This window comes from Choloepus didactylus, chromosome 1 (assembly GCF_015220235.1).
Source record: "Choloepus didactylus isolate mChoDid1 chromosome 1, mChoDid1.pri, whole genome shotgun sequence".
In the NCBI taxonomy this organism is placed as follows: Eukaryota; Metazoa; Chordata; class Mammalia; order Pilosa; family Megalonychidae; genus Choloepus; species Choloepus didactylus.
In genome coordinates this window covers 30,201,549-30,216,164 of record NC_051307.1, presented here as the reverse complement: position 1 = coordinate 30,216,164, position 14,616 = coordinate 30,201,549, and the positions used below count along the sequence as shown (strand labels likewise).

The following is a 14,616-nucleotide window of genomic DNA, read 5'->3' as shown; positions in this document are numbered from 1 at the left end:
GCTGTTTCATTGAGTGATGGGAGCTTAATGATCACAAAATATGTTGTCCAATCATCATAATCTTCCCAAGCTCAACATTTCCTGACATTTCCTTATGGGCCTTCTCACCTTTAATTTTTTTTTTTTTTTTTTTTTTTTTTTTTACCCTTGTTGCCCTTTCTTTTCATTCACTTGACCTATTTTTGACATCAATTAAATTTTGAATACCAGTCTTTTGGGTGACATTTTTGTGCATTTTGTGAACACATGAAAAATCCATGTGTGTACATGTGACTGACTGAACATTCATATGGCTATAAACACATTTTGATCAAATGCCACTTAATTATGTCACTGATTTAATTTAGACAATTAATTATATGTTTAGAAATATATCCTTTCTCTAAAATATGTTAGCCTATCTATAATAAAAATAAAGTTGCTTTTTATTGGGTTCAACCTTTATAAATTATTATAGGCAAAATGTGAAATAGAGCTTAAAACCTACAAAAAGATTCATGGGGAAATATGAGTAAGAAAAATTTTAGTTTGTTTTTGGTTTGTGTCATTTTATTTGGTTTTGCTTTGCTTTACTATAGTATTACTTCATTTATTTAGCAGTAGTTTAGCATGTACTATCTTCCAGACCTTGTGCTGGATAAATGGGCTAAGGTGAATAAGGTATATGTAGTCACTATTTTAGAAGAGTAGGATAAAAATAGGTGTGTGAATGACATTGAGAATATTTTAACTGCTACTGGAACATGGCATGAAACTTAAAGAAACAAACAACCTTCCTTAGGTTTGGATTGATTTTAAATTAAACAGCATTAGTGAGCTTAAAGAAGGGGATATATATCACCTTTCAGTTAACATATTTATGAATCTTTTCTACTCAAAATTCATAAAATTCTTATCAAAATTTTTTCTGTGAAATGTATTAAGTGCTCTGAAGAAAGTACTACAGGATAGTAGAAGATAATGAAAGGAAGTGGCTAATTCTCTGCAGGATAAATGTAAGTGGTTATGTAGAAAGTGATACCATGTTCCTATTTGAGGAAAAGAAGGACTCTATTGAATAAGAAAAGCAATACAAAAAGGAATAGAGAAATAAAAAAAGAGCAGGGAAAGGAGTCCAGTAAGAAAGCTGTTAAAGCACTTAAACTCAGTGCTAATCATACTTGATTGTAGACATAGATTGGGGATATTTTTTAAATTATAGATTCTGATTCCGTCAGTCTGGAATGGAACCTGATCTTCTTAATATTACTAAGATGCTCCCATTTGAGGCCAGGGGGTCAGACTGGGGACCACTTTTTGAGTAGCAAGAGAGGACTCCTGGAAGATACTTAAAAATACAGAATACAGGGCCCTCCACTAGATATATTGAATCAGAATTTCTAGGGATGGAATTAAAACCATATCCAAACAAAACACACACACACACCAAAAGAAAACAGAACAAAACAGAAGGAAAACTTCTTCAGTGTTTCTAATGAACCCAACTTCTGGCTTGGTTTAATTTTGAAGCCAATGTCAAAGAATCACTGGTCCAGGCTCACAATGGTGAAAAATAAAATTAAGGAATTGCGGATGCAAAACAGAGACAGATTTGAGAGACATTTAAAGGATGAGTTAGTTGGATTTGATGAGTGTTTATATTTGAGAGAGAGAATCTTGGAAGTTTCTAATATTTCTGGTGAAGTAGATTCAGTAGATAACAGTATCACTTAAAATGGGAATTAAAAAATAAGAAGACAGGATGAGAATGTTCTTGAGTTTTGATATGCCAATTTGAAAAATATAAATGTTTTCAAAGCAAGTATGTATAAAAAGTATTAGTAAATATGCTTCCAGACTTCAATAGTGAGAATAGGGAGATATAGACACACACTTATTTATTAATAATAACACACACACACTTATTTATCATTAATAGATAGGAAAGAGGATGGTGGGAATATGACAGCTGAGATTTGAGTGCCTACAATGAGCCAGGTAATACTGACCACATTTTATATGTGAGGGGCATACAGTGAAGCACAGAAAGACACTGGAAACAAACAGGTGTAGTTCAAAGCACAAAGAGGCACTGAGGACAGGTAGATGATTGAAACTTCGCTTCTCCACGTTGAAGGCCTGACTAAGATTCTTTGAGGTTGCTATAATTAGTAAATAAGTGCACTACACCTCTAACTCTTGCTATAACACTAAGAAAAAAAAGGGCTTGCTTGGAAAATGTTACAAGTCATTGTACCAAGATAAATAAGTGCGTAACTTTTTTAAAGTTATCTCTGCATAACTTTTGGAATTCTAAGTGAATCCAGCTCTGCTTTGTGTCAGGCAGGCAACAGACTAAATTGTCAGGTCTTTTTTTTTTCTTTTTTTTTTAATCTCTGCAGGTGTTAAGCTGACCATTTTAAATGCCACTGTTAAATGCTGTATCAAATTGCAAAGGGCTCTTGGTTCCCTGATGAAATTTAGAAATGCCAATGACTTCATTATATTTGTATTCCTGTGAATTAAGAAAGTCCCTTTTGAATATTTGTTATTTGATCTGTGTGCTTACTTAAATTATAAACGCTAATTTCAGTTTTGTTAGGATAGCAGTTATCTTTGTTATGTTAACCATGTTCAATTCTGAAGAACAATTTCAATTATGAAATAAAACGACAGCTTCATATTTTCCCTTACATTAGCTCCCCTCCATAATTTCTTTCTTATATGCATGAATCTTGTGTCACAGAAGTAGAAATTTGTAACATCTTTGATATTTTCCCTTTAATCATAATGTTCTAATTGACCATAGATATAACTCATTTTTTTTTGTTACAACCATTCTTACCTTTCCATATTCTTTGCTACCGATCAATTCAGCTATTCATTACAACATACCCTAAAGTGCCTCTTCCCCTTAATTCAATTTTTCAGTCATCCTACCTCCTGAATAATCTTTACTGAATGCCAATTTTATGTCAGTTTCTCTTTATAAATAATTAATATGCATAATTTTAAGTCCAGATATTTAACCATGACTTTGTGTTCCTCCAGAGACTTTTCCTAAACTAGTCTCAAATGCTAATTTCCTATTGATAGTCTACATGAGTTTAAACTCATCTGTATTAAACTACCAATCATCCCTGTAATAAAATTTGAGCATTTTACCTTACCTGACCTAGACTGCCCTCCCCTTTCTTTTATGCCAATAGCTATCCAAACGGTTTGGTCTTATCAAGTTTTATTGCCCTCTGTGAAACATCCTTGATCATAAGTCTCCTATTGTCAAAATTGATATATACCACTTTGTTTTATTGCTTATCTTTTCTATGAAATTTTGTCCTCCTGATTTGTAAGTTTCTTGAAGTTAGAAACTGTGGCTTATTATTTGTGCATGCATAGGACCTAGAAGAGTGATTTGCAAAGTGAATAAAGTCAAAAAGTTCTTAATCTTGGGAAATAAGTTTTAATTTATCCAACTTAGATGCTTTGCTTTGAGAATTGTTTACAGAAGACAGATGTATTATGGCTTCATTTTTGAATCTGTGGGTTTAAAACATTTTCTTAACTTAAGTAAGAACTCCTTGCAAAGGTATGCACTGGCATTTGTGACTGTTCAGTCCTAACTCAAATACGAAAATGTGGTTGACTGACACAAGGAAGATGACATTCATTATATGCAATGAATCTTTTTAGTGTTATACCCATCAAAGCTTTATTCATAGGCATGATATCTATTCCGAATACAAAAGAGGAGTAAAACATCAAAATGAGATTTTTTGGCATCAGTGAATGTCATTTTATTTTGAAATCCCAATATCAAATAGAAATTTTAATTAGAAATGCTTAATATCTTTGTTCCTAATTAAAATAAAGGCCCCTATGAATACCTAATTCTCTTTCTTTGTGCCTAGTTTGAAAACTCTGAAAGGAAGGTGAGGTTAAATAGATAGATATTAGATATACTATATCTTTCTTATCCTCTCCAATAATAACATTTTTGCCATTAGAAAACCATTTAGGTTTCTTCTGACATTTAAGTCCAAAACAAGACTATTGTAGGTGCCTCAGGACAAGACTAATCACAAGAAACTCTGGTGTTAAATTACTGGAGCAATGATTAGGCATGGCCTCAAAATTTTAGTTATTCAGGTTTTTCCTAATATGCAATTTTAAATATATTTTCAGAGGTCAGTTAGAGCAATTCTGGCCATTGGCAAAGGTATTTAAGTAGAGAATTTTATGTTTCCGACACACTTTTTTAAACCCCTAAAATATAATAATGTGCCCAGTCACCGAAATGTCCATGGAAATTATGTTCTTGATTAATGAATTAATTGATAGTTTGTGCTGAATGAAAAATTAACCAAGTATTTTAATATTTATTAACTAATTAATTCCATGCACAATTTAATTTTATTATAATTAAAATATATTATTTATTACACCCATCAGCTATAAGAATTGCCCAGAAATGCATCTGACTTTTAAAGTGCCTACATCTTTTAAGTCCTGTTTTTATTTATTTATATTTATTCCAATTTTCAAAGATGGTAATTATTTAAGTAATAATTGACAGACTTTTGCTCTAAAGCTCTGATATCCTTAAATTCAGTTTAAGGTAATGGAGATATTCCAAAATTATATGTTGTCAGTACTCTCAATTTTCTGTGCCTGATGCGCAATTAGCTTTTGTTAAGTGTCCATTATTCTGCCATCTATTGGTATTTTATCAGTTTAGGAGAAATAAATGTGAGGTCGATGACAGCAGCCCTGACTTCCAGGAATTTATATTCAAATAAGGAAGAGAAATGAATAGAATAATCAATGATGTAATTTTCCTTTGTTTAATGAAAATGTCCATTGATCAAAGATATTTATTTGTTTATACAAATACCTCTGAGAATGTTTTGTAAGATTATTGGCATTTTAATTTTGCTTTGAAGATAGAATGCAGTCATCCATGTGGAGATGTGACAAAGGTAGATGAGGGCAGGGGAAACTGAACAAAGGCACAGAGGTGATAAAGCCTGAGTCAGTGGGGCAGGGAGGTAATCAGTGCTAACTGTCTGTAGCTGCGTAGCATTGGAGAGAATGAACTGGAAATAAGCTTGAAATGATAAGTGTTCCTTCAATTAAAGTTAGTATAAGAATTAATTAATTTGGCACAGAAAATCTAGTTTGAAAAATTTTGAGTAGGAGTTTGAAGTTGAAGATCGTTTTAGAAATTTATGCTGTAGCAGCCTGAGAAACACGTTGGAGGAAAGAGATATTAAAGAGATCACAGTCAGAAAAAGAAATCTGGAGGCTGATGAAATAGCTTAGATTGAAATTTAATGATGCATGCATTCGGGAAACAGTATTGGGAATAAACAAGAATGGATACAAGAGATATTTCCAAAGTTATATTGCCAAGATTTGAAAATTGAATGATGGGAACCAAAATTGGAAATGTGGAGAATGCACAAGATTTTGGGATAAGGAGAACGGATTTATTTTGCACCTAGAAAGTTTGAAATTAAAGTATGCTATCCAACAGAATGTTAACTGAGGGTTGAAGATTTCAGAATAGATCTTGTCAAAGGCCAGACTAAAGAACAAAGGAAAAAGGATGTTGATGCCAGAAAATAGGATTATGTCATAAAGGCGAGGAACAGAATGAACAGAATTATAGTTTTCTTTTTCTTTCACATTTACAGCCTCTTTTCTGCCTCCTTCCCTTCTGTCCATAGTCATGCTCAAGCTTTTTTTCCCGTTTATAAATCCCTTCCCATTTACTAAAAATTTTTGATCCCAATAACTCCTCCATCTCTTCAGATTTAAGTTTACTCTAAGAATAATCTCAAATCCCTTGAGCTCTTCTGCAATCTGCCTTCAGTTGAACACATTCCACTTAAACTAAATTCACTGAGGGGATTAGTTACTTCTTAAAAGAAAAAAATACTATTCTGAGATTTCTCACTAGAATTAGCATTGTTTATAGTTTGTAGATACTCTCTTGTCCTTCGGTTCTTCTAGTGTTCTTATTCTTTCTGCCTTCTTGTACTTCGCTTTTATCTGCTTCTTTCTGAAATGATAGATTTAATCCACCTACAATATGCCAAGTGCTATGTGTGTATTGAGGAAATAAATAAAAATAGGACAAGAAGCTAGGGTCAAGAAGAAATCCGTTTAGCCCAACTTAGGTTTCCCATAGATGTTTCCTGAAAAAAAGGAGAAAGAATTTACTAGCAGAAGATGAGGACTCTAAGGAAACATTTTAAAATGCATGATCAACATGTTTGAATGGTCTTTCCTAAAAATATTTTGTTCCTTTCTAATGTTTTTTATTTCACATTTTATTCCTTAACCATTTTCAACATTCGTTAACATTTCAAAGCCAGGATAAGGCAGAACAGTGGTTAATATATCTGAGAAATGTTTTTCTGATACCCAGACCAAGAGAGGCCAGTTTCCTTGTTATCTGCCTTGGCAAGTGGGTTGATTTATTCTACACCCTCCTTACACAGAGGATGAATCATATTTTGATCCAGTGTTGTATGGTGTTCTGCTGCATCCATTTGTTCTGAACAAATTTGTATCTTACCTCTGTGCAGCCTGTACTTACCTAAACAAGCCATTTGGAAGTCATCAAATGCCTAATGCAAGCTTGTACTTTATTTTCAGATTTTTTTCCTTTTTTATTTTTTTATTTTTCAGTAAAGGCTTTTTACTTTACAGAAGGCTCAGTTATGCATTTCTGAGCGTAAAAGATGGTGAGACAGGAGTTTAGGGAGTGGTCACAGTACATTGTCCATCATGTTTTTAGAAACATGCCTGTAAATTTGTATTAAAACATAATTTTATTTATATTCTAAAACTCTAGAATATTCAACAATTTTATTTCAAATTTATTGACGAAAAATATTTTTAAAATATTTAATATCTCTACTATCCCATTGTCATGGTCTTGGATCTTTACTTTTCTATCTTGTAAAAATGAATGTTCAGTCCCTTTCCCTGCCATGCTGGCTTATTTTCTTGTGCATGTCTCTTTTTATGGAAAAGTCAAAATAATTAATTTATATTTATATAGTAGTAATTATAGTGTAAGTTTTACTCTTTCAAACAAGTGTCCAACTGTTTAGCAAATGTTTTCCTTATTTATTGCCCAATCTGGTAGCACATATAAGACTTAGCTTATGAACATGGAGTGGATGTCTGAGCATGAATTTGCTCATTTAGTTAACTTGAATAAGTGCTGAATTTAGTATGATTGTGAAATGCATAATAATGTAACAACTATAATGTAGTTGGATTGTATTTTTTAAAACTCCCCTTGTTTTCGGCAAAAAAATTTTGGAAGAAAAACTGCTGTTTATACAATGCGGTTTAGACATTGTGTATTAAAATACTATAATTCATGTTTGAAATCACAATTAATTGTTACGCAAATGTTTCTTTTTTTTCAGCTCTTCTTCAAGTGACAATTTCACTTAGCAAAGTAGAGCTCAGTGTGGGCGAATCTAAATTCTTCACATGTACAGGTATGTATATTTCTATAAAGATTTTTAGAACACTTCTTTTATGCTTTAATTACTTATAAAATATGTTGTCTAAAGTTTAAATAGTTAAAGATTTAATTTTCTAAAAATAGCATCTTATATTATCATTAGGTTTATAATGATTGAAAAGTGTTAGTGATTTCATTTTGAATATTAAACACCATGAATTCTATTTCCATTCATTCAAGTTATTAATTTTGGCTGCCAAATGAACTAGTTTATTTATTTTGAAAATAAGTTGTATATAAATACATGCATAATAACTTTAGAATAAGTTTAAATATTATATCTCTCTAAGCTGTAATGTTAGGATGAATATAAAGATAATAACTGAACTATCTTTGTAAATACGCAATGAATAAATTAGATATGGCATATAGCATCATAGTTACACCTGAATGAAAATTTTAGAACATGGAAAATCAAATCCACCCCTATGAAAAGTTAATAATCATTTTTTTAATTAACCAGTTATTTAATCAGGAAAACTTTTGCCTTATTTTTGTGACTGTTAATTAAAAGTATCATATATCATGATACCTATGGAAAATTATGTAGACCTCATTCTGTTTAATCAGATATATGCAGAATTATTTTGCACAATCTATAAATACTTGAGTATAAAATTCAGTTCAACATATTGCCTAATTCACATATAAATACATTCTACTTCTATTTATATTCATCATATTCATTTTATGCATACAAGCCTTCCTACCAAAAGTTTTAAAAAATAAATATTCACTTAGACTCAAACTTGCTGAAGAGAATATTTTAGATATTTTACTATCACTGATTGTATGAAAGCAAATCAAAACTTTGGATTGAAGTAGGCGTTGCTGATATGAAATCCATTTTAAAAGTTGCCTTGTGAATGGCAATGGTGTTTATATAAAATTAAAATTAATTAAAATAGCAACAGCCATCATAACATATTTATAAATTGTATTAATAGTATACACACATATATAATACACATTCACAAGTATATGCATATATATTTATGATATCACAATCTTTTGAAAAAATTATTTTATAAAACTTGTGATATTTCATACATTTGCCTTCTTAAAGGTCTGAATTGATGGGTCTGTTGATAAATATTTTTGTATATTGCTACAAGGGAAAGCAAATAATAAGGGAGAGATTGGTTTAACATCATTTATATTGTTAGCAGCAGCTCCAGCACAAGATTATGGGTCACTTGATAGTGTTTCTAAATTTCATTATATTCATATTTAATACAAATACTCATGCATACACACACATACACATACACCCAGCTCAACCGTATCTCATAATCACAGAATAATAAAATAGTTTAAAACTGAATTTTGAAAATAAAGTGAAATTATTTCCTTTCATGTATTTGCCTATCACTATGATGTAAATTGCGTATTGTAATTGGCTCTGTATGTTTCACATAATTCAAATTAAGATATAAGTCAGAAATATGAATTAACGTTATTCAGTGGTACTGTCTCATTCTGAATAAGAAGGCAATAATTAACTACTTTTCATAAAGATTTATAGTGAAGACCTGCACTGTATTCATAAAGGTGTCCTTGTTTATGTTAAATATTATAGTAAAGCAAGAATCTAAAAAATAAATATCTAGGAAATCTATGCAAATCATGGTTGTATGGATTTTCTCTACTAGATAGACAATGATAACTTAAAACACAGACATTTAAAGCTTAATAAAATACATGTCTTAAATTTAAACTAGAAGGTAGTCATACCCTCTTAGAACTAATAACAGTGTTTCATGTATAGTATAAGAATTTTTATAGCAAAGTCTTTAAGAAAATAAATATATAATGACATTTATTAGTAACCTGTCCAATAATCCAGTCTTATCAATAAAACAATATGGAACATTTCATTTGAAGTTATTTATTAGAGACAAAAGGACAAAGAGAATTATGACTGCTCTATAAAAATCCAGAATAAACTGTATGCATTAAAAAACTCTCTATGATAACAAAATATTTCTCATAATGTCCTATTTAAGTTACTGTGTAAAATATATTTTGTATTGTTCAAATTTATAGTGATTCTCTTTTGAACTATTATTTTTAATTTCTCTATGGAGGGAGAATTAAAAGCAACAACCCACCCTTCCTCCAAAAAAAGTGATTTATTCTACAACCACTATGGTTTTAGAGTTCTACTTGGAAAACTGAAGATAATATAACTATCATTCATTTATAGTTTAACTAAACATTTATGCTTTTTGCTAAAGCATGTATAATTTGTTATTAAAGCAGGATAATCTGTTTCTAAAACCATTTCTTGGAAAAAATGAGAAGGAACCATCTCTTTAAAGGGGCCCTGCATATATTTGTTGACATTATACATTTTCCCAGATATTTTTGAGTCAATAATGTTCTTTCTTCCAGCAATTATAATTCAAGTAATTAGTTGACATACATCCTTTTGGTGACTAAAAGCAAACATAGGAAGTTTCTCCTTTTACAAAGAGGATTATAACCTAGTTTCTGAATTGGAAAACTTAAATAAATATTTACCTTATAATGATTTGGTTGTAATTGCCTGACAGTATATTTCAATGAATTCTAATTATCATATGGTTAGTTAATAGTTTTAGATTAAAATGATGGAACTACTCACTTCAGTTGGGTAAAGAGAATAGGTTTCCATTTTTTGAGTGGTCATTAGTCTTATCTGTACAAGTTTGTTAACTTAGGAAATTAGTTCAAAATTCACTGTCATCAAAGGACAAAGTTTGTTTTGCTAAATATTTCTATGTTTGTGAGCTCTGTTTTTTATCAAGGAAAAAAATGCTACCACCTCACCTGAGAATCAAGCCAGTAAACATGTTAGTAACAGAGTTTCTGTTCAGATTTTTCTATCAAGTGGTATTTACATCTTCTTCAGTGGTGAAGGTAGTTTCAATATTTAAGCATTGTAATAACTCACAGATTTTTAAGATAAAGGCTCATTCAACTATCACAGATTAAATACCATACAAGAAGTATCCTTTGGAACTTTCGGGTTTCACTTAGTCAAACAGGATTGAAACCTCAGTGTTGGCTAAATAAGGATGAACATGTGTGCTAACATTTGTGTTTACTTGCAATTTTGTAAGATTCAGATTTCCAGTCTTCTTCCTATTTACATTTATTTCTAAGTTGTGAACGGTTGTTACATAATCATAAATGCCAATGCCAAAACAAATATTTGAAACATGTTTTCAAACAGTTCTTTGCCATGGCTCTTTGCAGCAATTGGTGAACCTGAGAGCATAGATTGGTATAACCCTCAAGGAGAGAAGATAATTTCGACACAGAGGGTAGTGGTGCAAAAGGAAGGTGTTAGGTCACGATTAACCATCTACAACGCAAATATTGAAGATGCAGGGATATATCGTTGTCAAGCAACAGATGCCAAAGGACAGACCCAAGAAGCTACAGTTGTTTTGGAAATTTACCGTAAGTCATGTGTTTATAAGTTTTAGTTGACTGAAATTTTCGCTTCTTATGAAAATTCAAGCAAAATGAAATTTATTTAATTATATAAACTAGTATTCATTGAGAACTAAAAATTTGCTAGGAAATGTTCTAAGAACTTACAGACATCAGTTAATTTATATTTTACCACAGTGCATCTCAAAGATATATAATAGGTAATAGGTGATTATAAACATAGATCTAGGAACAAATTCAGTTGGTTAAAAAACATGAATGGAAATGTTTTAAATTTCTCATGCCATTAAGACTGTTGGATAAATAGAAAATAATTGTTTATTTAGTGATAGGAAATTTACTCAGGTTACTTTTCCCCTGTCAATCAAAGGTAGTGGTTAGAACAAATTAAATTGTATATATGATAGCACTGAGAAAGAGAATTGGGGAAGTCAGTGAACAGGAGTAGACAGAGAAAGAAGAATACTTATCTAGGGGAGAATAACATCTAGCCGGGATACTTCTCCAACAGGCATTTTCACTAGCAAGGTTTTCCACATTTACACTTTATTTTATGACTTGAGATTGATTGCTTCCTACCTTAATTTCACCTTCTCACATTTAGGAATCATTAACCACTTTAGGAATCCTGGGTTTGAAACCAGATTCTACCACTTAGTTTTGTAACCACTAAAAATTGCTTAACTTTTCTGTTCTCAGTTTCCTCATCTATCAAATGGGTATTATAAAAGTACCTGTCTCACAGAGCTGTTTTGAGGACTGAATTAATCAATATTACACAGAGCACTCAGAACAATGCTTTACAACCAGTAAGTGGTAGATAGTATTCTACCAGTGAAAAATTCCATGTACTTTTGCAATACTTGCCCATAAGCTGTCATCTCCTCACATTTCTTTTTATTCTAGAATTAATATTAAGAACCAGGAAAGAAGTCAGAATATTCCCACAAGAGATTCTTCCCGTTTGATAGCCAAACAATTTGTTGGCTCATTGTTATCCTCATTTTTCCTGATTTGGAGTTTTCTCCCTGCTAGATTCTAAGCTCTTTGAAAAAAGATATCTTCTTATTCATGTGACTCCTAACATCTATTTCACAAATGGCAAAAAATTAAACTGAAATGGTAAATTCATTGGCATAGGATATAGAATGATTTTACATTATGCTAAATAATACCAAAGGAAGATTCCTAGTGTATTTATTTATAGCGGTGAAAATAGAAAGTGTTTTTTTGTTTGTTTGTTTGTTTGTGTATGTGTTTTTTTTTGCAAGAACAATGACTTACATTTAGGAAAAGTTCTCATAGATAGGCCTCCTATGGAATTATATACCCAAGAAATAAAATGGAGGAGGGTTACAGGGAAAGTTGAAGAATGTGGGAGGATTGCTATTTTATATGAGGAGATCAACAAGTTTTCTCATAAAATTACATTTCTGCAGAAGTCTTAAGCCTGTTCAAAGAGTGTAAATGCCCTGAGGTGGGATCCAGCCTGAAATGTTCAAAGAACTATAAAGAGCAGTTTGCCTGGAGTGACTAGGAAGAGAGTGGGAAATTGGGATCAGTGATGGAGTGGAGTCCAATTCATATATGTCCTGGTAGGACATTGAGAGGCTTTAGATTTTATTCTCAGTGAGATGGGAAATTATTGAATAGAAGAATGAGATTATCTGGTTTAAACTGGGATCTTCATTTACCTAATTCTTTTATTATAGCATAAATGAACACAGAACCTGGAATACATCAAAGGGAGAAATAAGCAATAATATTTTTATGACTTTTTTTTCTTTTTTGACACAGAAAAACTGACTTTCAAAGAAGTTGTATCTCCTCAAGAATTCAAACAAGGAGAGGATGCAGAAGTGGTTTGCCGAGTTAGCAGCTCACCTGCACCTGTTGTCAGCTGGTTGTATCATAATGAGGAAGTCTCTGCTATTTCCGACAGTTAGTATTTTGGTAACTCCTTAAGTTATATGTTCTACTAATAGTACAATTTTTAAAAAAGACTTAGTCTACCTGGATGAAAATAAAAATTTTATTTTTTTTACCATAAAGATTAAATGACTATTTTGAGAATCTTAAAAGTTCTAAACCAGGGATTGGCAATCTGCAGCCTGAGGGTCAAATCTAACTGGCCTGCTGATTTTTGTGAAGTGCTGCTGGAACACAGCCATGCCCAATCATTACATATTGTCAAAGGCTGCTTTTGTGCAGAGTTAAGAAGCTGTGATGTAGATAGTTTGGCCTGCAAACCCTTAAATGTTTGCTATCTGGTGCTTTACATAAAAGTTTATCAATCCCTGCTCTAGACTGAAAGAAAGATTACTATGTTTCAAACAGTACATTGATACTAAGCAAATGAAGGGGCTGATCTTGATGCATTCAGATACTACATATTGTAATTCAACCGTGATTCCATGGTCTGACTACATGGAAACTTAAAATAACACCAGTATGAATCCTTTTTATTATTCTGGGGTTGTGCTTTCAAGGACACCTACATGTTCTAAATATTATGGTAAGATGTGTATGGATAATAGAAAAGTGCATTTATTCAAATTGTCTTCATGATTTTATTCAGAGTGAGCTCAAATTCCAGAATAATAACACATCTGAAATTGAAAGCAAAATTTGCCTACATTATGCTGCTTTACCATTGTGCATTGGGAGCATTTTAAATTTAGGACATTTATCAATGCACCTGTGTTATGGAGCGGTACAAAGTAATTGAATCTTTTTGAATACCTTCCATCATAGATGATTCTGTTTTGTGTTTCTAAGAGCTGAAACTTCCACAGCATAAAGGAGAAAAAGTACAGAGTTAGCACACATTTTTTTTAGAATTTGTACAGAAAACTTATCATAATCATGTTCAATAATCTTTCTTTTTTAATTTTTAGAGAAATTTTCTATACTCATCATATACTATGCTTGTTAGTTATTGACTAATACTCATTTTTCTCTTACAATAAGCTAATTAGAAATAATACTTTATTTCCTCTTTTTTATTTTAACATAACTGCTTTGGATTTTATTAATGAATTGTATGGGTAATTGTGCAACATATTTTCAACTTTTTGTCTCCCTCAAAAATAAAGTCTATCTTTTTATATCCATTAAATTGCAATGCCTAAACATTTTCAGATAGCCCAGCTTAGACTTCTCATGTATGTATCTGGCTTAATGTATACCTTAATCATAAGAAGTTTTGGAAATAACTTATATTTTTAAAATGGCATATAAAACAAAAGACTCAAAGCAAAGATTCATGGTCAAGTATAGTGGTGAAGGTGGGTTTATGCTTATGCTACAGCTTACACATTTTGTTTCCACCTTACAAGGCTGGAATGATGTAAATCTAAAATTCCATTTTGGCTCAAATCCTCTCCTTGACCCTGAAGCTTTGAGCAGCATCTCTAATGCTCTGTACCTAATTCATATTCTTCATCTGTAAACCATGTATTATTATCCATTTTAAAGAATGGTTGCAAGTTTTAAATGAGACATTGGGCATATGATTAATATATGTTTAGTGATGAATAACATATTTGGCTATATTGTAGGGGACTAATAAATGGCATATATGCTATTTATCGTTTTTTCATTTTTTCTTGTTGAGTTTTTTTAAATCTTTGTATTCAGTTACACCA

General features: G+C 31.4%; 1 protein-coding gene across 1 annotated transcript in view; it reads left to right on the top strand.

Annotated features, from left to right (window-relative positions):
* Positions 1–14,616, top strand: part of NCAM2 (neural cell adhesion molecule 2) — a 571,781-nt gene that overhangs the window by 286,518 nt on the left and 270,647 nt on the right. Inside the window, exons 2-4 of the mRNA XM_037833245.1 lie at positions 7,428–7,502; positions 10,769–10,975; positions 12,767–12,910. Coding sequence (XP_037689173.1) covers positions 7,428–7,502; positions 10,769–10,975; positions 12,767–12,910 — 426 coding nt within the window. The remainder of the gene's footprint in view (positions 1–7,427; positions 7,503–10,768; positions 10,976–12,766; positions 12,911–14,616) is intronic.